This window comes from Artemia franciscana, chromosome 2 (genome assembly GCF_032884065.1).
Source record: "Artemia franciscana chromosome 2, ASM3288406v1, whole genome shotgun sequence".
Lineage (NCBI taxonomy): Eukaryota > Metazoa > Arthropoda > Branchiopoda > Anostraca > Artemiidae > Artemia > Artemia franciscana.
Window position 1 is genome coordinate 1,192,746 of NC_088864.1, and position 24,893 is coordinate 1,217,638.

The window sequence follows — 24,893 nt, forward strand, 5'->3', positions numbered from 1 at the left end:
TTTACCACTACCACACTCTTGCACACACGTGGGCTAGGTCCCGCTCCTTCTTTCTTTTCCCCTGAAAGAAATGAATGATCTCCGTTTCTTAGCCTTAAAACATGCATCGACCCTGTCGTTCCTGACAACATATTCAACATTTTTAACATTTGCCTAGTACGCGCAGCAGGAGGAAGTAACTCTATCTCCCTCCCTGATTTTGCCGTTCGACAATTCTGGTTGAAACGACAGTCACGAAGTTTTGACCCTATGCCTGGAGGCAACAGGGGACTAGTTGCCGATTGACCACTTTTGACCCTTGAAGGGGTACTGGAACTTCCAATTTTCGGCCGTATGAGCTTCCTTTCAGGTTTCTAAGGACGTGCGGTCTAAACAAGGTTTCCAAGAAACAAAATGGGTGGGACACATGCACATGGCGCTCTTTACTAAGTCAGCGTTACTACGTTAGCTATTATTAAAAACGTGGAAAAGTGACAATAAGAACAAAACTTAATAAAATTAAAAAAAAAATTCTTTCCAAGCTCGGATTTCAATACTTTTTACATAGAAGCGTTCAGATTCATAATTGATCTTGGATTCAGAATTGATAACCTTTTGGGTCATATTACCCCAAATCTGTTCTGAAGATACTATTAGCAACAGTTCTTAGTCATAAATCCAAGACTTTTTTGAGATGTACTACTTGAAAAAACACTGAAATGGCTGGATTATATAAAATTATAAAAAAAAAATTACTAAAAAAGTCATACAAATCTTGATATTTCGGAAGAGAGGCATGGATATTAGGCCACTGCCGCTATGCACGTATCTATTACCGACTATTAAAAATATTTTAAGCTCATTAAATAGCTTATTTGCTTCCTCGAAAACTTGACTACGTTTATTTCTATTCTTCGCCATTTATTTGTTTTTTTTTTGTTCATTAATTGTCAACCAAATCGCAAAACATTTTTCCTCGTATACCTTTTATGACTTAATTAGTTTATAAACTTTCTCTTTCAAAACTGCATCTAATTGGGGCAATACAATTCCTCAATAAATTATCTCGTCATTAGCAAAATGCCCCCTCGGTTATATTCCTTTTTGACAGCTAATTTTAGAAGCAGTGAAATTAGTCTAGGAGAATGACATGTAATAAGCATAGAAAATTAACACATTTCACAGGATCCCTTTAAAATTCTCAAATATGTAAAAAGAATCACAACTTATTGTGCTTTAAAAACTTTTACACAATATTAGGCAACCTATAGATCAATAATATGACTGTTATTCTTTGAAAAAAAGATTATGGTAATTGTCCATTATTCAAGAACACCAAGAATTTGGATCTGCAATACCAAATAATACCCGATTTATTGCTGTCTGTACTAGGGGAGAATTAGCTTCGGCTCAGAGGAAAACTACATTGGAGCTATATTGTAATTAAATATTTAGTTGGTATTTTGATTAGTTTAAGTTACATTTTACATGCAGACCCGTTATACTTAATACTACCCACTAATGTGCAAATATACAGTCCAAATTATATATATATCCTATGTATCTCCCAAGCGTCTCTGTTGTTTCAACCAATGTACCTTTAAATTGAATCAACTTGTGTGTTTTTTGAGTAATGGACAAGTACCAAATGTATTCCTCGATATAATCAAAATTCTTCATCGGTTGGAAATTCCAAGTATTTCATAGCTCAATTTCTGCACGATTTATGCTCAAAACTTGGCAATTTTCTAAGGAGGCCTATTTCCTAGCTCATTCTTACAACGATTCATGGTTCTTCTTGAAAACAAAGGCAAAATTTATATGGAAATGCCAGTTGAAATTTTCTAAGTGTTCCCTAGCTCAATTTCACCATGATTTATGCTCAAAACTTAGCATAAAAAAATAATATATTTTACAGGGTTGCTTTGAACACACCTTTCAATATAATTACAACTGTGTACCCCAAAATTTGAAGATAACTTAAGGCTAGTATTAGTTCAATAACGTTCAGTTTAATTAAAATCCATACCAAGTTGTAATTTTTTGGCGTCCTGCCAATCTCCCCGTCTTATTGTATATTCATGCCCGTTAATTATACACTACCCTTAGGAGATACCCCGTAATAAATGTACACGAGTTTATCATTTTTTCTCATTATCACATGGTAGGGGAGATATGCTATTTTTGTCAAAATCAGTTTTACATATAAATTTATCAAGCTTGGTCGGTTGTTACCAAGGTCAGTTGGTCAGTTGTGATGACTGATGCGATAGGAATCCTCGCATCTTAACCATTCCAGGAGCAAATGAATTAGTAAGTAACGTTACAACGATTTTTATTTTTCTAATCTTTTTTGTACGTTTTGCTCTCATGTAAAGGTACCTTGGTTTTGTTACAGTTGTTGTCAAGTGGATTTTATCTTTTTCTGGATAAAGCTCCTTAGCCCCCTCCCCAGAAAAAGTAAAACATCCCTCCTTTTACATTATACCAGTCAAAGTAGCATCGTGTGGTCTAATTGTATATTGTGATTGTATTTTTCATATAGGCTACCCTGCCTATTATGCTCGAATACCTCATCTATTAAGAAGTACATTTATTTGAAGTATATATTTCCTGTCACACAAAGCTTTGTGTTTAGGCTACAAATACGAGTTTTTAACATTTTTAATTTTTATTTAGCAGTAGGCGTGGTAAAATTATAGTTTAGAAGCTTTTGTTGATGACTCATAGGCATCAAATCAACATTTCAGTTGCTTGGCCTTTTTTGTAGGGAAATGTAGCAGGCTTGGTGCATAACCTTACGGCAGCGAAAACCAAGCTTTGGACCCCATATCGTCCAAAACTTGGGGGTTGGGGGGGGGGGGGGGGGTAAGTACAGCGGGGCTGCATGCAAAATGTAACCTAATCAAAATACCAACTGAGTATCTACTAAAACATAGCTACAGTGTAGTTTTCCACTGAGCCGAAGCTATTTATCTCCGTATACAAAAAGCAATAAACCGGTTATTGTCTGGTTTTATAGATCCAAATTTTTGAGTGTGTACTGGCTAACAGATAAGTACTATCCACTGGCTACTGCTACCATAGTATAAGAATTCTTGGTGATAGAAAAATTCTGATTGTATTTTCAAATTTAGTTTAGAAGGTTCCACTTGGCAGGAGAATTTATTAAACTTTATTTGAAAAGAATATACTGCATAGCCAGGCACATACACAAGAATTTTTCGGGGGGGGGGCAAAACCTTCGTTAATTGACTTCTTGCTATCTCGGAAAGGGTTTAGGTTAGAAAAATGAAACTTTCAGGGATGAATCTACAGACTAAAGTATGTCCCGTGAAGGTATTTTAAAGTACCCACCTCCACTCCTTCTCCCTTTAGAGGGCCCTGAAATTTGCCTACATGACAGGTAGAATTTTGACAAAACAACATTTTACCTTAATTTTCAGTTACCAGTTACCCCTCCCCCCCCCCTGCGTATGTGCCTGTGTAATTTTTATTAGATTGAAAAAAATAGCTATAATGGGCTTCCAAGAGACCGGTTTATCTGTAAGGTTTCGCTTTTACTTTTTAAAGATATGAGGCACATACAAAAATCGATAGGCTATAGTAGACACGAGGAAACAAGAAAAGATGCAGGTTCACTTCTGGCGGAGACTTTTGGACATGCGTCAAAGATTGTATGGTACGATTTCTCTCCCAGCAAATTAAGCTTAGTTTATTTTGGCCGGTGTTTCCAAGCTGACAACTTGGTTTCAGTTGAATTTGGTTAGTAACCAGACTTAGCTATAGTTTGTTCACAGCCGGTCTTCTAGCTCTCGTGGACAGTATCCAAAAAGTTACTTTTTTGGTACTTGTCTGTTAAAAAAACACACCTAAGAGGTGAAGTTAAGTTAATTCTACTGAAATATAACAAAACTTGATGATAAAATAATACAAATCTTCTCAGGCTCGTAACTTTTGATGGGTAAGACTAAACTTCATGAAACGTATTTATTTAAAATCAATATAAAAATATCGATTCTTTTGAAGTAACTATTGGCATCAAAATTCCATTTTTTAGAGTCTCGGATACTATTGAGCCGGGTCGCTCCTTACTACAGTTTGTTACCGCGAACTGTTTGATTAGCTGTATTTGGGGAGATGAGAAATGAAGCAGGTCATGCAGAACGCATTATATTGAATACGTAACCTAACCCCTAACCACCTCTATACATTGAATATTTAATGAAAATATACATAAATCGTAGTTTTTCTCACTCAGAATGAGCAAATCATAACCAATTCCAGATAGGCAAACTGGTTTCTGTCAGATCTTACATAGCGTAATTCTTGAGTGTGCTTTGTTTAGTAAACAAGTACTCCTTTTTATAAGGTCAATATATAAAGGTCGTTATATATAGGTCGTTAATTATAACTTTGTAAGGTCGTTAATTTTCGGACATTTAAAAAAACGGCATTCGGTCAAGTCTGTCTTGTGGAGTAGTTGTGAAAGCGAGTGTCGGTGTCAGGGGGTCGGACCGAGAGTTAGTAGTGTTTATAGGACAAAGATTAGATACAAAATATATACGTATGTATAATTTTCGATCAATGTTGTTTACGGCGAGTGCCGTACCAACTCGCAAAATCCCCAAATTTTTATATATAGCCTAGCCAAGGCCTAAATCTGGCCTCATTAAGGGAGACGGGTCATGAGTGGTTGAGATGGAATTACAGCGACAATGATTATATTATTTGGAAACAATATTGAATGGGGAATTGAAAGGAATCAAATAATTTTTCTCCTATAAGAAAGATTAACCAAAACTATTGCACTTTGTAATCGAGCCAGAACAGTAATTAATGTATGGGAGGGGCTCCGGGGGAGGAGAGGCGCGACTTCCCTTCCTCAAAACTGCCCTGTAGATTGCTTAATAGCTGGATGGATTAGCAATACAAGGCTTAGTGCGAAAAGCTTGGTAAAGTTTACCGCATTTTGGAATTAATAGATTAATAGTAGGTACTTTTGTCTTATAGCCACCACACTCAAGATCTTGTATTGTAAACATGAGACAATAACCGGTTTTCATGGTCTTTGTACCAGACAATATCAACTTTGCCTTGGTGGGAAACTATATTGTAGCTATATTTTATTTAAATATTTAGTTTTTTTTTAGTTTAAGTTACGTATTTAATATAATGCAGGCACCCCCCTCCATAATTCTTTGTTGTAGTTTTCATAATTTTGTTGATAAGTTCTTATATTTTCATTATATTTTGTTTATTTCATTAGCATTAACCAAACTTCACTTCTCGACAGAGCTTGAGTGTGGTGGCTAAGACACAAGTACCAAATAGTATTTAATCCCAAAATAAAGCCTTTGGGACCAGGGGCGTAATTTGCTATATTGAAGGGGAGGCAAATGCCCCTACCAAACCTCAGTTTGCCCCCTCCCCCTCCTAGACCCCGGTCTACCCCCCAGATGAAATTTAGAATTTTCAAAAATCTTATCAAAACTAAGATAAGCCTGCGTAATTCAAGCATCCACAGAAATGGGTCGGTTTTCCTTAGTGTATCTTTACCTATATGTTTTTTTTTAGTTTTCACTTGATTTGGAAAAATTGGCTCCAAATTTGCCCCCTCCTCCGGGATTTCGATGAAATTACGTCACTGTTTGGGAGGTGCTTAAATTATTTTGTTTTGAATCTAGGAGAGCAGTTGCATTAAACGATCGTGGAAACAGGCCCATGGTCAACCGCAACATAATCTGTTATCAGCCATAGGAATATACCTCTTTGATGCGGCTTATTATGGCCCTACGCCATGTTCTTCTCTCACATCAATGATTTCATGGCGTCATAACAGATAGTAAATCGTCCTTAAATCTCAAGAAAGTCACATTTTGATTTTTCTGCGCACAGGGGTTTAGCGACGGTTTCTCCCAGTACAGAGGTTGGTCTTCTCTTTTAATAAACCACGCTTCAAGCAATAAAAGTTAAATAACGACAAAGACCACGCTGCCTTTCCATCACAAACACCAAAAACAAGAAGAACAATATGGATTTTTTAAAGACAGTGGGAAACAAATTCCAATGAATATTTCGGTCCTATGTCCAAGGGCCGTCCTCAGCAATACAAATAAGAAAAAACAACTTACAAGAGGATAAAATCAATGAAACTAAATTGAACAGTTTTTCAAAACAGTCCCAGCATCCTTACCTCGGCGAAGTTCAACCAGGACTGATAAATAAATTGTTACGAAACGAGGCAATTCATTGAAATGAAAGAAATTGATTTAAAAACACGTTTCTAATGCCAGCCTAGCTTTTTTCGCTGCTGATCTTATAGGTCTATTTGTGACAGGTTCTGTGTTAATATCTATTGGTTTTTTGTAATATTTCGTAAGGTCATTTTTATTAAATTTGTATATAGAGCAATAATGTGTATTAATGTTTTTAATTGTAATGTATGAGCAAATCGCTCTTCAGTATATGCATAAAGTATAACAAACAAAAAGAAGCTAAAACAGTGTTTAATCATATTAAAACTAGTAGGGACAACTCTTTCCTTTCAATTAATTTAATGGCAAACATCTAAGACAACGGTAAAAAGCGGCGAGAAGAAAAGAATCGGTCTGGAAAATTCATTGAGCGTATATAGTTTGAGTTATTTCTTTTGCAGATTAGGAGGGGGTGCTGGTAAAGTAATGTGCTTTAAAATGATACAATTAAATATGTTAGAAAGTTTAAAAGTAGTTCCCAAAATTTTATAGTTTCCTGTTGGAGAAGATAACCACTGAATTATAATTATTAAAGTTAAAAAGAACTGTGTAATGCAATATGTCACTATTATTGTTCGTTTCATGGTTTTTATACAAGTCTTTTCATATAACCAATATTTTTTTTACCTTTTCCATGCGACAAAAATTTCGTATTAAAGCTATACTTTTAATAAAAAAAAATTAGTAGCACTTACAGCTGTAGCCAACGTTTATCAACAATATTTTAAGTGAAAACCTAAAAAGGTTATAAGAAAACCTTTTTATGGCCAAATTTTGTCATTTCAGTTTGTAATTAATCAGTCATATCATTGAATTTCAAATAAAAAGGGAAACTTGGACAAGATAACAGAATTTAGTTTGATAGCTTAAGCTGATTTAATCTATCTTTTTATTTTACTTGCCATTAGTCGTGTGCATAAATTTACTGGTGCGTTGATGGTCGTACGATATAGAACTGGTTTTTTTTTAGCCTATAGTTGAAATGCAGTTCCAGAAGGATTGTGACTTACCGGTTTTGTTGCTAATTGAAGCTGTTTTTTATGCTTAGAAGCAACTGGTTAAGAGAATCGGTGACGTTAGTTCGCAAAATTGGAGGGAGAGGCAACATTTATTTCGACTAAGATATAAGTGGGGCACTTATAGCCAACAATAGAAGGAGCAGGATTATCACCATTTCGAAGCTTTTTCTGGTCTACCTAAGCAATTTCTTAGCTGTGGGCCTGACACGTACACAGGGGGTACCTTCGGGCTCGCCCCCCCCCCCCCCCGAAATTTTGTGAAATGTTTAATTTCCTCATAGTTTCTTGGGATTTCTGGCAAAAGTAGGACATTTATTAAAAATCTAGATACATGTGTGAAGCCTTTTTTGGGGATTTTACAGCATGCAATTATCCGGTCAAGTCACTGCCCCTCTTTGAAGTAATTAGCAATTGTACTGTTATTTTTTTTGGAAAGAGTTTGATTTCCACAGCAAAATAGAATTATCCTTGATAATTCTTTTGAGGCTTCAGTCTTCTTCCCCCCGTCCGCTAAAATACTAAAAATTAGTAATTCTGTAAAAGTAAAAGTAATTCTGTATTTTCCGATATACTTCCTTTTTGTATTACTAAATAAAAACAGTGCTACTTTATACCTGCTGTTTCGAAGGTTTTGCCCCTCCCCCCCTCCGAAAAAATTCCTGCGTACGTGCCTGCTGTGGGGTTCCCGGGCTATCAATATCCACGAAATTTTTAGTTAAAAGCAAATGGGAAATGAATAGCTCTTTCGATATCAATTTATTTGCCAGACCCCAGAAAAGACTCAAGATATCCAGGAAAGGAGATGCCCCTCCTTCAAGAATTGCTTATATCTATTTTTGATATGTGTTTTATTGTTGTTTTCTTAGGGAATATCAAGATTGGCGAGAATCCAACATTCTATCGAACTCCAACTGAATATTTTAGAATTCTTCAGAGTGAGACATCCCCTTCTGGAATTTCTAACTTACGGTCTGTCTTCGTTCTAAAGAGAGCTACCTCTGTGAAAGCCTATATCAAGGTAAGTGGGTATTTAATTCAAAAAGCACAGAAAAATACAAAAACCAATAAAATTAAAAAAATAATAGAATGATTAATAGAAAGTCCTTGATTTTTAGGAAATAAAAATGTATCCAATAACTCGGCTAAAGCAATTCAAAAGACTTCAAAGTTCTTTTTTTTAATATGAGTTATAGTGTCTCTGTTATTCCTAGCAATAATTGGGAAAATCGGCTTTGAAATCAAAATTAAATTGGCATGGGCCGTTTCTTCAAATCGGTAACATTTTTGTTCATTTTGAAATATAGTACATGTCACCTACCGCTATTTAAATTCGAGTAAACTTTTTCGTTATTGCACCATATTAGGTCAGCTTTGTACGCTGTTGTTTGCTACTATGGTTGGATCTATGTTGTAGATTTTCACATCTTTCAGGTTTGGTGGTTCAGGTGTTGGTTCCCAAGAATCACCATTTATAGTAACTGCAACTGCAAATTTTTGTTTTCTGAGCCTTTCAACAGACATTGTATTATATAAATAGCTGATGCGTTGGAAACTCAACAATCTTATTTATTCTATGCATGACATCATGTAAAAAAAAGGCTAATATGATGTAAGACTTCTGGCCTATCTAGATTTTTTATGCGAAAATATCTTCAGCGGCCACTCTTGGCTTTTACTGCCCCATTGTTTGTTTAAATTACGGCTTAGTGAACCATAGATACATCTAAGGGGCCTTATGGGGATGAACCCCCCCCCAAAAAAACAAGTTTTTAAAGGGTACTGTCCTAATTATTACAAAAAATTGAATTTCCTTAATTCTAATAGTCATTTTTGTTCTTTTGATTCTTTTTTTGTTTCTTCCCTCGGCAAAATCTTGCCTCTTTACTCTAAGGATTGAATTTTTGTCAATTGTTTTTTAGATCTACTGCTCAAACACAAGGACCGTTAAATCAGAATGAAAAGTATTTTTAAAATGCTATAAAAGTTTAGTGTAAAGACGAAATAATTTCTGTTCCATTTAAAGTTTAAATGTTTCTCTTTACTCTCATATTAAAAAAACTTGTCTTTTCTAGTTTATTTAGTGAAAAAGAAGAAGACAATACTGAACTGTTAGTGTTACATATATCCAGTGAATTAATGTACTTGATGTATAAACTATTTCTTTTCTTATCTGATTTAATTTTTTCATGCTCCTCTTCAAATTCAGTATGAGTGATCCTTTGGCGACTACTATTTATATTATTTCTTAGCAATGTGACAGCTCAAAAGGAGCTATGTTGCATAGTTTAAATTATATGAAAGGGTTGAAAAACTAGAAAAACAATTTCAAGATTTTTCGGCTCGTATATGCTGTTTCTATAAAGATCGCAATAGAAGTAAGCCATTTCTCTTGGCTTAGAAACTTACTTCATGGTAAAAAGTGTGGTTAAATTTCATTTGTATGCATTTGTAAAGTATTTTTTAAAAGCTAATCACACTACTCCATATCTATGGACAGGCACATAACTCCGCCTTTGAAAACCCTGATTGATTTTAAAACTGTTTTTGTGAAATTCTAAGTCAGCAAAAATGGCTAAAGTTTTATAGTCACAAAATTTTCGGCAAGTTCCCCTATTTCTCTGTGGTCCTACTTTAAGGGATTTTTTGATTACAGTTTCCTAGCTCATATTCAACGTTTGAACATGCCAATTATAAAAAAAATCTTATCTTTCCATTTATTTTAGGCAGAAGCTAATTCAAATTGACTCTACTTTTTTCCAAAGACATTGACAAAAATGCCACGTATAATTCAATAGTTTTATTTGAAAAATATTTGAATCGAAATGGAATAGTTGTGGGCATCAAGCCATGGCTAATTGTAGAAAAAGCCAAGACAGATAGTCCAATTGAGTGAGAAGCAAATCTGGCATTACTTCCCCCCCCCCCCTTATTAGGATTGTATAAAAAGGAGGTTAGTTCATTTGTTAATAGATATGTATAATCTATTATCCGTCCATGCATCATTGCTAGGGCAGTAGAACCAAGGTAGATAGGCATAGAGCTAATATTGTGATAGAACCTATAGTTTTCTTATAATGTTTGATTGATTTAACTTGGTGTTTTACTCGTGCTCAGTGTTTTAACTTCCATTTTAAATAGGCTACGTATATATTTCTATTTATGTCTGCATTTCAAATCAACTGTGCTTTTACTAAGGAAATTTACATATCCAGGATTTTTTTCGAGGGGGGGGGGGTGACCAAAAACATGTTACAAATCGCAACAAAAATTTGTTTATATTTTTTTTGTTTACTTTCGTACGAGTCGGATTAAATTTCAAAAGGGATTCAAACCGGACGACCCCACGCCTGGATACGACCCTGCTTATATCTTTCTATTTATTTCTGGCAATATGCCAATGAAAATCAGTTGTGCTTTACTAAAGAACATGAGACCTCAGTATATAATCACCTAGGTCATATTCAATGTTTCAACTATCTTTCTATTTATTTCTGGCAATATGCCAATGAAAATCAGTTGTGCTTTACTAAAGAACATGAGACCTCAGTATATAATCACCTAGGTCATATTCAATGTTTCAACTATCTTTCTATTTATTTCTGGCAATATGCCAATGAAAATCAGTTGTGCTTTACTAAAGAACATGAGACCTCAGTATATAATCACCTAGGTCATATTCAATGTTTCAACTATCTTTCTATTTATTTTCAGGCAAAAGCTAATCCAAATCAGTTGTGCTTTTTACTAAAGAAAATGACACATTCCGAAGAGCAGTATGAAAGCTTTCAAGCCTTTTTAGATGAGAATCAGTACAGCAGGAGTGGTATTTTGCGATATGAACGCATTTTTGGGCCTACATTTGTTAGCACAGGTGGCCTGGAAACGACAATGGTTTGTAGATCCTTATTTGAATTTTTCATATTTATCACCAACGGAACGACAATGGTTTGTAGATCCTAATTTGATTTTTTTTTATATTCAGCACTAACGAAACGACAATGGTTTGTAGATCCTAATTTGATTTTTTTCATATTCATCACTAACGAAATGACAATGGATTGTAGATCCTAATTTGATTTTTTCAAGTTCATCACTAAATGATAAGAGCTCTCCTTTCGTAGATATTTACTATCCACACAATTTAAAAAAAAATAGTGAACAGACTAAACAAAATGAAATTGCCGGCAATTAATCGTCAACATTTGATTTTTTTCATATTCATCACAAAATGATAACAGCTCTCATTTCGTAGATATTTACTATCCACACAATGTAAAAAAAAATAGTGAACAGATTAAACAAAATGATATTGCCTATAAGCGGTAAAAAAAGAAATTAATTGTCGACATTTGATTTTTTCATATTCATCACTATTTGATAACAGCTCTCCTTTTGTGGATATTTACTATCCACACAATGTAAAAAAAGAGTGAACAGACTAAAGAAAATGATGTTGCTCTGTAAGCGGTAAAAAAAGAAATTAATTGTCGACATTTGATTTTTTTCATATTCATCACTAAATGATAAAAGCTCTCCTTTCGTAGATATTTACTATCCACACAATGTAAAAAATAATAGTTAATAGACTAAACAAAATGATGTCGCTCTATAAGCGGTAAAAAATAGAAATTAATTGTCGACATAACGGAAAAAAAATAATATCAGTGAAATAAGAAAGGAGTAGAAACGAAAAAGAGAGTTAACCATGTAGTGTTTAATCCAAATCTTTTTTTTTTCTTTTAGTTTGCTTATCTGGTGCATGACTAAACATGTGTAGAATATGTAAACAGAAAATAACCAAAGTAAAATATGAAAAAAACAAGATAATTTGTATTTTGAATAGCTTCCTGTAAAGTGTAAGCTGTTCAAAATACAGTGTACTGGGGTCGGGTGCGCATGTAGGAGCTTTGTTTTTGGAAAAGGTTGGGATAGGAGGATATTATACCTTTAGAAAAATAAAATTATATTAAATTTTGAAAATACTTGATAAATCAAAGATTTATTAAATTTCATAAGTTGCAGGATTCGCAATTTTCTCCTCGATTTCTTTTTTTCTTACCTCAGTCGATTTAAAAACTATTTAAATTAAATAGTTAACATTTAAATTAATTTTGAGAGAGATTTTAATTAGTAATTAAAATTACGAAACGAGTCGATTTTGGCCTACATTTGTTAACACAGGTGGCTTAAAATTGACAACAGTCTGCAGATGCCAACTCTAGTTGTTCCATGTTTGTCACTAAAAGATAAGAGCTATAGTATAGGCTTTAATTATTTATTATCCATAAGATGTCTGAAAGTTCTGGTGAAAACAATGAACACACAGCTGTCGTTCTACTGTAAGCAGTAATAAGTCAAATAAAAAGTGATTGTCAAGATTAAAATAAATATATTTAAATAATTAAATAGGATATTTCAAGCTTTGCTTCAGGTTTTGTTATGTTTATTGTTGATGGACAAACCCTTTCTTTCTTAAAACAAAATTAAAAAAATAAACGAGATAAACATAAAACCGAAATAAATCCAATAGTTAAATAAGCCTGAAAATGTTTTTCAGTCACAGGCTTCAGTGTTACTCTACTATAAGCAGTAATAAGTCAAATAGAAAGTGATTGTCAAGATTAAAAAAATATATGTAAATATTTAAATAATATAGTTCAAGCTATGCTCCAGGTTTTGTTATGTTTATTGTTGATGGACAAATCCTTTCTTTCTAAAAAAATAAACGAGAAAAACATAAAACCGAAATAAATCCAATAGTTAAATAAGCCTGAAAATGTTTTTCAGTCACAGGCTTCAGTGTTACTCTACTATAAGCAGTAATAAATCAAATAGAAAGTGATTGTCAAGATTAAAAAATATATGTAAATATTTAAATAATATAGTTCAAGCTATGCTCCAGGTTTTGTTATGTTTATTGTTGATGGACAAACCCTTTCTTTCTAAAAAAAAAAAATTAAAAAAATAAAAGAGAAAAACATAAAACCGAAATAAATCCAATAGTTAAATAAGCCTGAAAATGTTTTTCAGTCACAGGCTTCAGTGTTACTCTACTATAAGCAGTAATAAGTCAAATAGAAAGTGACTCTCAAGCTTAAAATAAATATATGTAAATATTTAAATAAGATATTTCAAGCTTTGCTTCAGGTTTTGTTATGTTTATTGTTGATGGACAAACCCTTTCTTTCTTAAAACAAAATTAAAAAAATAAACGAGAAAAACATAAAACCGAAATAAATCCAATAGTTAAATAAGCCTGAAAATGTTTTTCAGTCACAGGCTTCAGTGTTACTCTACTATAAGCAGTAATAAATCAAATAGAAAGTGATTGTCAAGATTAAAAAAATATATGTAAATATTTAAATAATGTAGTTCAAGCTATGCTCCAGGTTTTGTTATGTTTATTGTTGATGGACAAACTCTTTCTTTCTAAAAAAAAAAATTAAAAAAATAAACGAGAAAAACATAAAACCGAAATAAATCCAATAGTTAAATAAGCCTGAAAATGTTTTTCAGTCACAGGCTTCAGTGTTACTCTACTATAAGCAGTAATAAGTCAAATAGAAAGTGATTGTCAAGATTAAAAAAATATATGTAAATATTTAAATAATATAGTTCAAGCTATGCTCCAGGTTTTGTTATGTTTATTGTTGATGGACAAATCCTTTCTTTCTAAAAAAATAAACGAGAAAAACATAAAACCGAAATAACCCCAATTTTTAAATAAGCCTGAAAATGTTTTTCAGTCACAGGCTTCAGTGTTACTCTACTATAAGCAGTAATAAGTCAAATAGAAAGTGATTGTCAAGATTAAAAAAATATATGTAAATATTTAAATAATATAGTTCAAGCTATGCTCCAGGTTTTGTTATGTTTATTGTTGATGGACAAACCCTTTCTTTCTAAAAAAAAAAATTAAAAAAATAAACGAGAAAAACATAAAACCGAAATAAATCCAATAGTTAAATAAGCCTGAAAATGTTTTTCAGTCACAGGCTTCAGTGTTACTCTACTATAAGCAGTAATAAGTCAAATAGAAAGTGACTGTCAAGCTTAAAATAAATATATGTAAATATTTAAATAAGATATTTCAAGCTTTGCTCCAGGTTTTGTTATGTTTATTGTTGATGGACAAATCCTTTCTTTCTAAAAAAATAAACGAGAAAAACATAAAACCGAAATAAATCCAATAGTTAAATAAGCCTGAAAATGTTTTTCAGTCACAGGCTTCAGTGTTACTCTACTATAAGCAGTAATAAGTCAAATAGAAAGTGATTGTCAAGATTAAAAAAATATATGTAAATATTTAAATAATATAGTTCAAGCTATGCTCCAGGTTTTGTTATGTTTATTGTTGATGGACAAATCCTTTCTTTCTAAAAAAATAAACGAGAAAAACATAAAACCGAAATAAATCCAATAGTTAAATAAGCCTGAAAATGTTTTTCAGTCACAGGCTTCAGTGTTACTCTACTATAAGCAGTAATAAATCAAATAGAAAGTGATTGTCAAGATTAAAAAAATATATGTAAATATTTAAATAATATAGTTCAAGCTATGCTCCAGGTTTTGTTATGTTTATTGTTGATGGACAAACCCTTTCTTTCTAAAAAAAAAAAATTAAAAAAATAAACGAGAAAAACATAAAACCGAAATAAATCCAATAGTTAAATAAGCCTGAAAATGTTTTTCAGTCACAGGCTTCAGTGTTACTCTACTATAAGCAGTAATAAGTCAAATAGAAAGTGACTGTCAAGCTTAAAATAAATATATGTAAATATTTAAATAAGATATTTCAAGCTTTGCTCCAGGTTTTGTTATGTTTATTGTTGATGGACAAATCCTTTCTTTCTAAAAAATAAACGAGAAAAACATAAAACCGAAATAAATCCAATAGTTAAATAAGCCTGAAAATGTTTTTCAGTCACAGGCTTCAGTGTTACTCTACTATAAGCAGTAATAAATCAAATAGAAAGTGATTGTCAAGATTAAAAAAATATATGTAAATATTTAAATAATATAGTTCAAGCTATGCTCCAGGTTTTGTTATGTTTATTGTTGATGGACAAACCCTTTCTTTCTAAAAAAAAAAAATTAAAAAAATAAACGAGAAAAACCTAAAACCGAAATAAATCCAATAGTTAAATAAGCCTGAAAATGTTTTTCAGTCACAGGCTTCAGTGTTACTCTACTATAAGCAGTAATAAGTCAAATAGAAAGTGATTGTCAAGCTTAAAATAAATATATGTAAATATTTAAATAAAATATTTCAAGCTTTGCTTCAAGTTTTGTTATGTTTATTGTTGATGGACAAACCCTTTCTTTCTTAAAATAAAATTAAAAAAATAAACGAGAAAAACATAAAACCGAAATAAATCCAATAGTTAAATAAGCCTGAAAATGTTTTTCAGTCACAGGCTTCAGTGTTACTCTACTATAAGCAGTAATAAGTCAAATAGAAAGTGATTGTCAAGCTTAAAATAAATATATGTAAATATTTAAATAAGATATTTCAAGCTTTGCTTCAAGTTTTGTTATGTTTATTGTTGATGGACAAACCCTTTCTTTCTTAAAATAAAATTAAAAAAATAAACGAGAAAAACATAAAACCGAAATAAATCCAATAATTAAATAAGCCTGAAAATGTTTTCCAGTCACAGGCTTCAGTGTTGCTCTACTATAAGCAGTAATAAATCAAATAGAAAGTGAATGTCAAGATTAAAATAAATATATGTAAATATTTAAATAAGATATTTCAAGCTTTGCTTCAAGTTTTGTTATGTTTATTGTTGATGGACAAACCCTTTCTTTCTTAAAATAAAATTAAAAAAATAAACGAGAAAAACATAAAACCGAAATAAATCCAATAGTTAAATAAGCCTGAAAATGTTTTTCAGTCACAGGCTTCAGTGTTACTCTACTATAAGCAGTAATAAGTCAAATAGAAAGTGATTGTCAAGCTTAAAATAAATATATGTAAATATTTAAATAAGATATTTCAAGCTTTGCTTCAAGTTTTGTTATGTTTATTGTTGATGGACAAACCCTTTCTTTCTTAAAATAAAATTAAAAAAATAAACGAGAAAAACATAAAACCGAAATAAATCCAATAGTTAAATAAGCCTGAAAATGTTTTTCAGTCACAGGCTTCAGTGTTACTCTACTATAAGCAGTAATAAGTCAAATAGAAAGTGATTGTCAAGCTTAAAATAAATATATGTAAATATTTAAATAAGATATTTCAAGCTTTGCTTCAAGTTTTGTTATGTTTATTGTTGATGGACAAACCCTTTCTTTCTTAAAATAAAATTAAAAAAATAAACGAGAAAAACATAAAACCGAAATAAATCCAATAGTTAAATAAGCCTGAAAATGTTTTTCAGTCACAGGCTTCAGTGTTACTCTACTATAAGCAGTAATAAGTCAAATAGAAAGTGATTGTCAAGCTTAAAATAAATATATGTAAATATTTAAATAAGATATTTCAAGCTTTGCTTCAAGTTTTGTTATGTTTATTGTTGATGGACAAACCCTTTCTTTCTTAAAATAAAATTAAAAAAATAAACGAGAAAAACATAAAACCGAAATAAATCCAATAGTTAAATAAGCCTGAAAATGTTTTTCAGTCACAGGCTTCAGTGTTACTCTACTATAAGCAGTAATAAGTCAAATAGAAAGTGATTGTCAAGCTTAAAATAAATATATGTAAATATTTAAATAAGATATTTCAAGCTTTGCTTCAAGTTTTGTTATGTTTATTGTTGATGGACAAACCCTTTCTTTCTTAAAATAAAATTAAAAAAATAAACGAGAAAAACATAAAACCGAAATAAATCCAATAGTTAAATAAGCCTGAAAATGTTTTTCAGTCACAGGCTTCAGTGTTACTCTACTATAAGCAGTAATAAGTCAAATAGAAAGTGATTGTCAAGCTTAAAATAAATATATGTAAATATTTAAATAAGATATTTCAAGCTTTGCTTCAAGTTTTGTTATGTTTATTGTTGATGGACAAACCCTTTCTTTCTTAAAATAAAATTAAAAAAATAAACGAGAAAAACATAAAACCGAAATAAATCCAATAGTTAAATAAGCCTGAAAATGTTTTTCAGTCACAGGCTTCAGTGTTACTCTACTATAAGCAGTAATAAGTCAAATAGAAAGTGATTGTCAAGCTTAAAATAAATATATGTAAATATTTAAATAAGATATTTCAAGCTTTGCTTCAAGTTTTGTTATGTTTATTGTTGATGGACAAACCCTTTCTTTCTTAAAATAAAATTAAAAAAATAAACGAGAAAAACATAAAACCGAAATAAATCCAATAGTTAAATAAGCCTGAAAATGTTTTTCAGTCACAGGCTTCAGTGTTACTCTACTATAAGCAGTAATAAGTCAAATAGAAAGTGATTGTCAAGCTTAAAATAAATATATGTAAATATTTAAATAAGATATTTCAAGCTTTGCTTCAAGTTTTGTTATGTTTATTGTTGATGGACAAACCCTTTCTTTCTTAAAATAAAATTAAAAAAATAAACGAGAAAAACATAAAACCGAAATAAATCCAATAATTAAATAAGCCTGAAAATGTTTTTCAGTCACAGGCTTCAGTGTTGCTCTACTATAAGCAGTAATAAATCAAATAGAAAGTGAATGTCAAGATTAAAATAAATATATGTAAATATTTAAATAAGATATTTCAAGCTTTGCTTCAAGTTTTGTTATGTTTATTGTTGATGGACAAACCCTTTCTTTCTTAAAATAAAATTAAAAAAATAAACGAGAAAAACATAAAACCGAAATAAATCCAATAGTTAAATAAGCCTGAAAATGTTTTTCAGTCACAGGCTTCAGTGTTACTCTACTATAAGCAGTAATAAGTCAAATAGAAAGTGATTGTCAAGCTTAAAATAAATATATGTAAATATTTAAATAAGATATTTCAAGCTTTGCTTCAAGTTTTGTTATGTTTATTGTTGATGGACAAACCCTTTCTTTCTTAAAATAAAATTAAAAAAATAAACGAGAAAAACATAAAACCGAAATAAATCCAATAATTAAATAAGCCTGAAAATGTTTTTCAGTCACAGGCTTCAGTGTTGCTCTACTATAAGCAGTAATAAATCAAATAGAAAGTGAATGTCAAGATTAAAATAAATATATGTAAATATTTAAATAAGATATTTCAAGCTTTGCTTCAAGTTTTGTTATGTTTATTGTTGATGGACAAACCCTTTCTTTCTTAAAATAAAATTAAAAAAATAAACGAGAAAAACATAAAACCGAAATAAATCGAATAGTTAAATAAGCCTGAAAATGTTTTTCAGTCACAGGCTTCAGTGTTACTCTACTATAAGCAGTAATAAATCAAATAGAAAGTGATTGTCAAGATTAAAAAAATATATGTAAATATTTAAATAATATAGTTCAAGCTATGCTCCAGGTTTTGTTATGTTTATTGTTGATGGACAAACCCTTTCTTTCTAAAAAAAAAAAATTAAAAAAATAAACGAGAAAAACATAAAACCGAAATAAATCCAATAGTTAAATAAGCCTGAAAATGTTTTTCAGTCACAGGCTTCAGTGTTACTCTACTATAAGCAGTAATAAGTCAAATAGAAAGTGATTGTCAAGCTTAAAATAAATATATGTAAATATTTAAATAATATAGTTCAAGCTATGCTCCAGGTTTTGTTATGTTTATTGTTGATGGACAAACCCTTTCTTTCTAAAAAAAAAAAATTAAAAAAATAAACGAGAAAAACATAAAACCGAAATAAATCCAATAGTTAAATAAGCCTGAAAATGTTTTTCAGTCACAGGCTTCAGTGTTACTCTACTATAAGTAGTAATAAGTCAAATAGAAAGTGATTGTCAAGCTTAAAATAAATATATGTAAATATTTAAATAAGATATTTCAAGCTTTGCTTCAAGTTTTGTTATGTTTATTGTTGATGGACAAACCCTTTCTTTCTTAAAATAAAATTAAAAAAATAAACGAGAAAAACATAAAACCGAAATAAATCCAATAATTAAATAAGCCTGAAAATGTTTTTCAGTCACAGGCTTCAGTGTTGCTCTACTATAAGCAGTAATAAATCAAATAGAAAGTGAATGTCAAGATTAAAATAAATATATGTAAATATTTAAATAAGATATTTCAAGCTTTGCTTCAAGTTTTGTTATGTTTATTGTTGATGGACAAACCCTTTCTTTCTTAAAATAAAATTAAAAAAATAAACGAGAAAAACATAAAACCGAAATAAATCCAATAATTAAATAAGCCTGAAAATGTTTTTCAGTCACAGGCTTCAGTGTTGCTCTACTATAAGCAGTAATAAATCAAATAGAAAGTGAATGTCAAGATTAAAATAAATATATGTAAATATTTAAATAAGATATTTCAAGCTTTGCTTCAAGTTTTGTTATGTTTATTGTTGATGGACAAACCCTTTCTTTCTTAAAATAAAATTAAAAAAATAAACGAGAAAAACATAAAACCGAAATAAATCCAATAATTAAATAAGCCTGAAAATGTTTTTCAGTCACAGGCTTCAGTGTTACTCTACTATAAGCAGTAATAAGTCAAATAGAAAGTGATTGTCAAGCTTAAAATAAATATATGTAAATATTTAAATAAGATATTTCAAGCTTTGCTTCAAGTTTTGTTATGTTTATTGTTGATGGACAAACCCTTTCTTTCTTAAAATAAAATTAAAAAAATAAACGAGAAAAACATAAAACCGAAATAAATCCAATAATTAAATAAGCCTGAAAATGTTTTTCAGTCACAGGCTTCAGTGTCGCTCTACTATAAGCAGTAATAAATCAAATAGAAAGTGAATGTCAAGATTAAAATGAATATATGTAAATATTTAAATAATATCTTTAAAAAATTAACGAAAAAAAATTAACTTTCTTTCTTAAAAAAAATTAAAAAATAAACGAGAAAAACATAAAACCGAAATAAATCTAATAGTTAAATAAGCCTGAAAATGTTTTTCAGTCACATGCTTAAGTAAAAGTTTTCGATAATATTATAAAGGTAAGTAACCAAAGTGTTATACGAAAAAAAAAGATAGTTTGCTGACCTATGCATGGTTGTAAATGGTGCTCAATAGATAAGAACGGAAATTAGAGACGTATGTAGGAGCTTTTTTCGGTTGGGGGGATTGAAAAGTAAACACAGGAGCTTATTTGAGGGGGGAGAGAACTTAAACAACTAAATTATACATAAATTCCAAGAAATTATCTAAAACTGACGAATTTATGAAATTGCAGAGCAAGGCTAATCATACTTGCCTGACTAGAATTGATTGTTTGAAGATAATGCATTACCAATTTCAAGTAAAAATTAGTCTCTTAATACGATTATTTATTTCTGAATATTGTTCTATGTTTAAAATCATAACTTGAAACCGAGAATTGAAAGTGAAAGAATTCCACTTTTCAGGGTTGCATAGTATTCAGATCTAGCTGACGGTCAAGACTCCATCCAGGAGAAGGTGTGACCCCCCCCCCCACTCGGAATTTGGTCTTACTCTTAGAAACTGAACAGAAATGAATATAATTTTTTGATGCGTTTTTAAAGGTTTAGTACCCCCCCCCCTCCCCCTGAACAAAGTCCTGGATACCCCTTTACGGTTAAAATTACTTAATCGACTCATTTTACCAGTCAGTCTCTAATGAAAAAAAATAATGCAGATTATTTTATTCCTGATGTTGAGACAACTCAACTAGTTTTTATTTGCTCAACATGTCCTTTTTTCTCCTTTTAGTAACACCAGTGTGGGTCCAATGAATTGTACAAAAAAAAAATCCTGGATGTCAAGTTTGGTTCATTTCGCTGGATCTTCTTTCATTTTTTTTTTAATTGTTTAGTTGCTTTGGCATAAACTGGTGAAAGATTGAACTGCGCTGTTAATTGAAATAAAAGCCACTTTCCCCCTTCGCGGCTTTGGCCCCTCTGACGGATCGCCTATACATGGCCATCATCTATATCGATATTCATTGCTATATATGACTATATAGTTATATATGGCTAGCCATTTATGCATCGTTACCTTGGTTTCGAAACTAGAAGTGTCAATTTCTAAAGAGTTACACGACCGTAATGAGTCTTATTAGCTGTCCCAGCTAATTAATTGTGAAAGTAATAAGAATTATTTCCGCTTTGACATATCCACAGAAAAAAAAACGAAACACAGGATCAAGAGACTGTTTCTGAAAAAAAAAGATGCGAAGTAATTGGTCTTCTGTAACTTTTATTAAAAAGAAAACAACAAAAGAAAGAAACTCGTTACCAAACTCAAAACTCGTAGCTACACTCAAGATGCACAATTATGCCTTGGGCACTATTTTCATTTTTCAAAACATACAGTAAATTGGTTATAAAGTAAAAGTTTGTGTAAAATACCTATCTCGTAAAAATAGTTTTTATTGATGTATCAATTGAAAAATGGGCTTTGTTCGCTCTGATACCCATCAGGGGCGGATCTAGGAAAGGTCTCCCTCATTCTTTTTTTATTTATATTATCCTTTTTTTTAATAAACTTGTTAAATGGGGTAAATTATTAGTGCCCTTGTTCCATTAACCCCTCCCCCCAAGATTTTGCTCTAGATCCGCCTTTGATGCCTATCATGCTTACACAACTGTAGAGGGCTTTGGCTTTGGCCCCCAACTAAAAATGAACAAGAATTATGGCCAAAAGGCATATTTTGAATTTTATATCCCCCTCAGCAGCTGGTTTCATCATTTCAATTTCCATTAAATTATTTTATTAGCATGTTGTAATCTGCTCTATTATTTTAATTTATCAAAAAGTAGGTAAAAATCTATTTAAAATGTGAAACTGGTTTTATTATTGGAATTTAGGTTTGTTGCTTTCTCATTTATTTAGACTATGGAACGGTTTCTATCATTTAAAAGTAATGATTAGGAAAGTGCTTGATTTCATTATTTCAAGGTAGGAAAAATTTATTTAAACTATTTTCTATTTTCCTAATATTTAAAAGTATCAAAAAAGTAGGGTAAAAATTAGTAACATCTATTTAAAATGTAGAACTAGTTTTATTATTTAAAGATAGGTTAAATTTAATTATAAGCGCTTTGAAATTTCGTTAAAATTTATTAATTCATTTAATAAATATGGTCAAAAGTAGGTTAAAATTTGTTTAAAAATAGATATTATAGAGAACTGAAGATATGTTGTATTTCTATAGGAGTTCTGCAAGCTGTTAAACTTGAAACCTGGAATGAAGGTGCTCGATGTAGGCTGTGGTATAGGAGGCTCTGCATTCCACATGGCAGGCACTTACGGTGTTGAGGTGCATGGGGTTGATCTTTCTACGAATATGATTACCCTGGCGCTAGAGAATCAAGCTAAACAGCCTCTAGAGGTCAAAACCAAAGTGTCCTTTGAAATCTGTGATATAACAAAGCATTCATTCCCTGAAGGATCATTTGATGTTGTCTACAGCAGAGACACTATATTACATATTGGTGATAAAGAAACGTTGTTTTCTCATTTCTATGTAAGTTTTCTATTTTGAATTTTCTTCAAGTAGGAGTATTACAACTACAGAAGAGAGAATAATGAGTACTTTTTTTTCCCAAGACAGTGAACCAACAAAACCTATTTCAATATTTCGGTCCTGTATCTAAGGGCCGTCTTCAACAAAGAAAATAATAAACAATAAAACGCTTACAATAAAAGTTTCGGTTAAAAATTTATTCTTTTTTAAAAATAGCCTTTGCCTCATTACTTCTTAACGAAAAGTTCAGCCAAGACTGTGTGATAAAAGCTAACATTTTACAAGCTAAAAAGGTTCATTCATTGAACTAACTGTATTTATTAAAAATTGGAATAATTTCTTATTATTATAATATCGCAATAAGAAATTATTCCATTTTTAATAAATACGGTTAGTTCAATGAATTTTTCAGCTAGTAAAATGTTAGCTTTTATTAAAAATTGGAATAATTTCTTATTATTATAATATTATTATTATAATATTGCAATAAGAAATTATTCCATTTTTAATAAATACAGTTAGTTCAATGAATGAACCTTTTCAGCTAGTAAAATGTTAGCTTTTATTAAAAATTGGAATAATTTCTTATTATTATAATATTATTATGGTAATAATTGCTATAAAAAGTAATTAAATATAAAAGAATTGCTTAAAAAAATGAATAAATCAATATTTAAGAGCTTCAACCTAACCTGTCTCGAGAAATTGATCCACTGTTGATAAAACGTATACTTTTGTAAGGATTTGGGGGGGGGGTATGTTGCCCTCTTCCCCTCAGCAAAAATTAGAAGTCCCCTTACAGCAGAGACGCCACTTTATATATTGGTGATAAGAAAAAGCTATTTTCTCATTTATATATAAGTTTACTATTTTTATTTTTCTTTAAGTAGAAAAAGTATTGATTCATAAATGACCCTCAAAAACTCAAGAATTAGTGAATGAAAACACAAACATTGAATCGATAATTTTTCTAACAGCCTCAAAATAGAGGATGTTTTGGGAATTTGATATACTCTTTGTAAAACGTACATTTTCGGGAGGAATGGGGAAAAATATGTTGCCCTCTTCCCATAAAGAAAATTCGAAGTTCCCCTACAGCAGAGACACCAAAACAATTTGCAGCAATCTGAAAATTATTACGGTTTGTTGTGAAGACAATCAGTATGAGATGTAAACAATTGCTCTATCGTTTTTCATTTTTTTTTTCTTTTGTCAAAAAATGTGTATGAAACATATATGTCACACAAACATAAAACATAGATGATAATAATAATTCTGGCTGGACCAGTTATTTATTAACTGCATATTTTCATCAGAAAAAGGACTATATGACTTTTAATATGCAATAGAAAAACTAAACACAGTTTTTGGCTATCTGTCTTTCAATTGAGTGTGAATGGTTAAGATTTTAAATCAATACATTGAAGTTTTATGGGATATTAGGTTAGATTAACTCTTTAGTACATACCTTTAAAATGAAATACTTACAGAAAAATATCTGTATTGACAAACTTTTAGTCCATAATCTGCATCTACATCTGCAGATTTTTATGTCATAGAACGGCAATTTTAATAACAGTAGAGCACATAAAGAAAAACTGCTTTGTCATCTCTAACAGTGGCGTAGTTTTGTCAAAATTCTAGGGTGGGGGGGGATATTGGAGCAGATTTTCCCAGATTAAGTGAAAATAACAGTGAAAACTAAAAATTGAGTCATATAGTACCATAAAGGCAAAGATATACTAAAGAAAACTGACCCGTTTCTATGGATGATTGAATTATGCAGGCTTATCTTAATTTTGACAAAATTTTTAAAGAAACAAAATTTTAGCTGGAAGGGAGGCAAACTGGAGGTCGGGGGGGTTAGTTTTCCCCTCTACCTCATAGCAAATTACGCACTTGATCTCTAAGTAAGTTTAGTATGGTTTATTTTTCATTAATTAAAAATATTTATTCGTAAATATAAAAAAAATAAAAGACAACTAGATTGAATCACTGAATTCCTGGGGACATCCGAATAGAGAAATCTGGAAAAATTGTCTTATACTTAATGAAACGTATACTTTTGTAAGGATTGGGGGGAAAATTCTTTAGGACTTTCCTT

At 30.9% G+C, this 24,893-nt stretch overlaps 1 protein-coding gene across 3 annotated transcripts in view; it reads left to right on the forward strand.

Moving 5' to 3' along the window:
• The window catches only part of LOC136035681 (uncharacterized), a 54,323-nt gene that overhangs the window by 21,302 nt on the left and 8,128 nt on the right, over window positions 1-24,893 (forward strand). For all 3 annotated transcript variants that reach the window (XM_065717620.1, XM_065717612.1, XM_065717628.1), the window contains exons 4-6: window positions 8,122-8,273; window positions 10,967-11,146; window positions 22,478-22,789. In XM_065717620.1, the coding sequence (XP_065573692.1) occupies window positions 8,122-8,273; window positions 10,967-11,146; window positions 22,478-22,789 (644 nt within the window). The remainder of the gene's footprint in view (window positions 1-8,121; window positions 8,274-10,966; window positions 11,147-22,477; window positions 22,790-24,893) is intronic.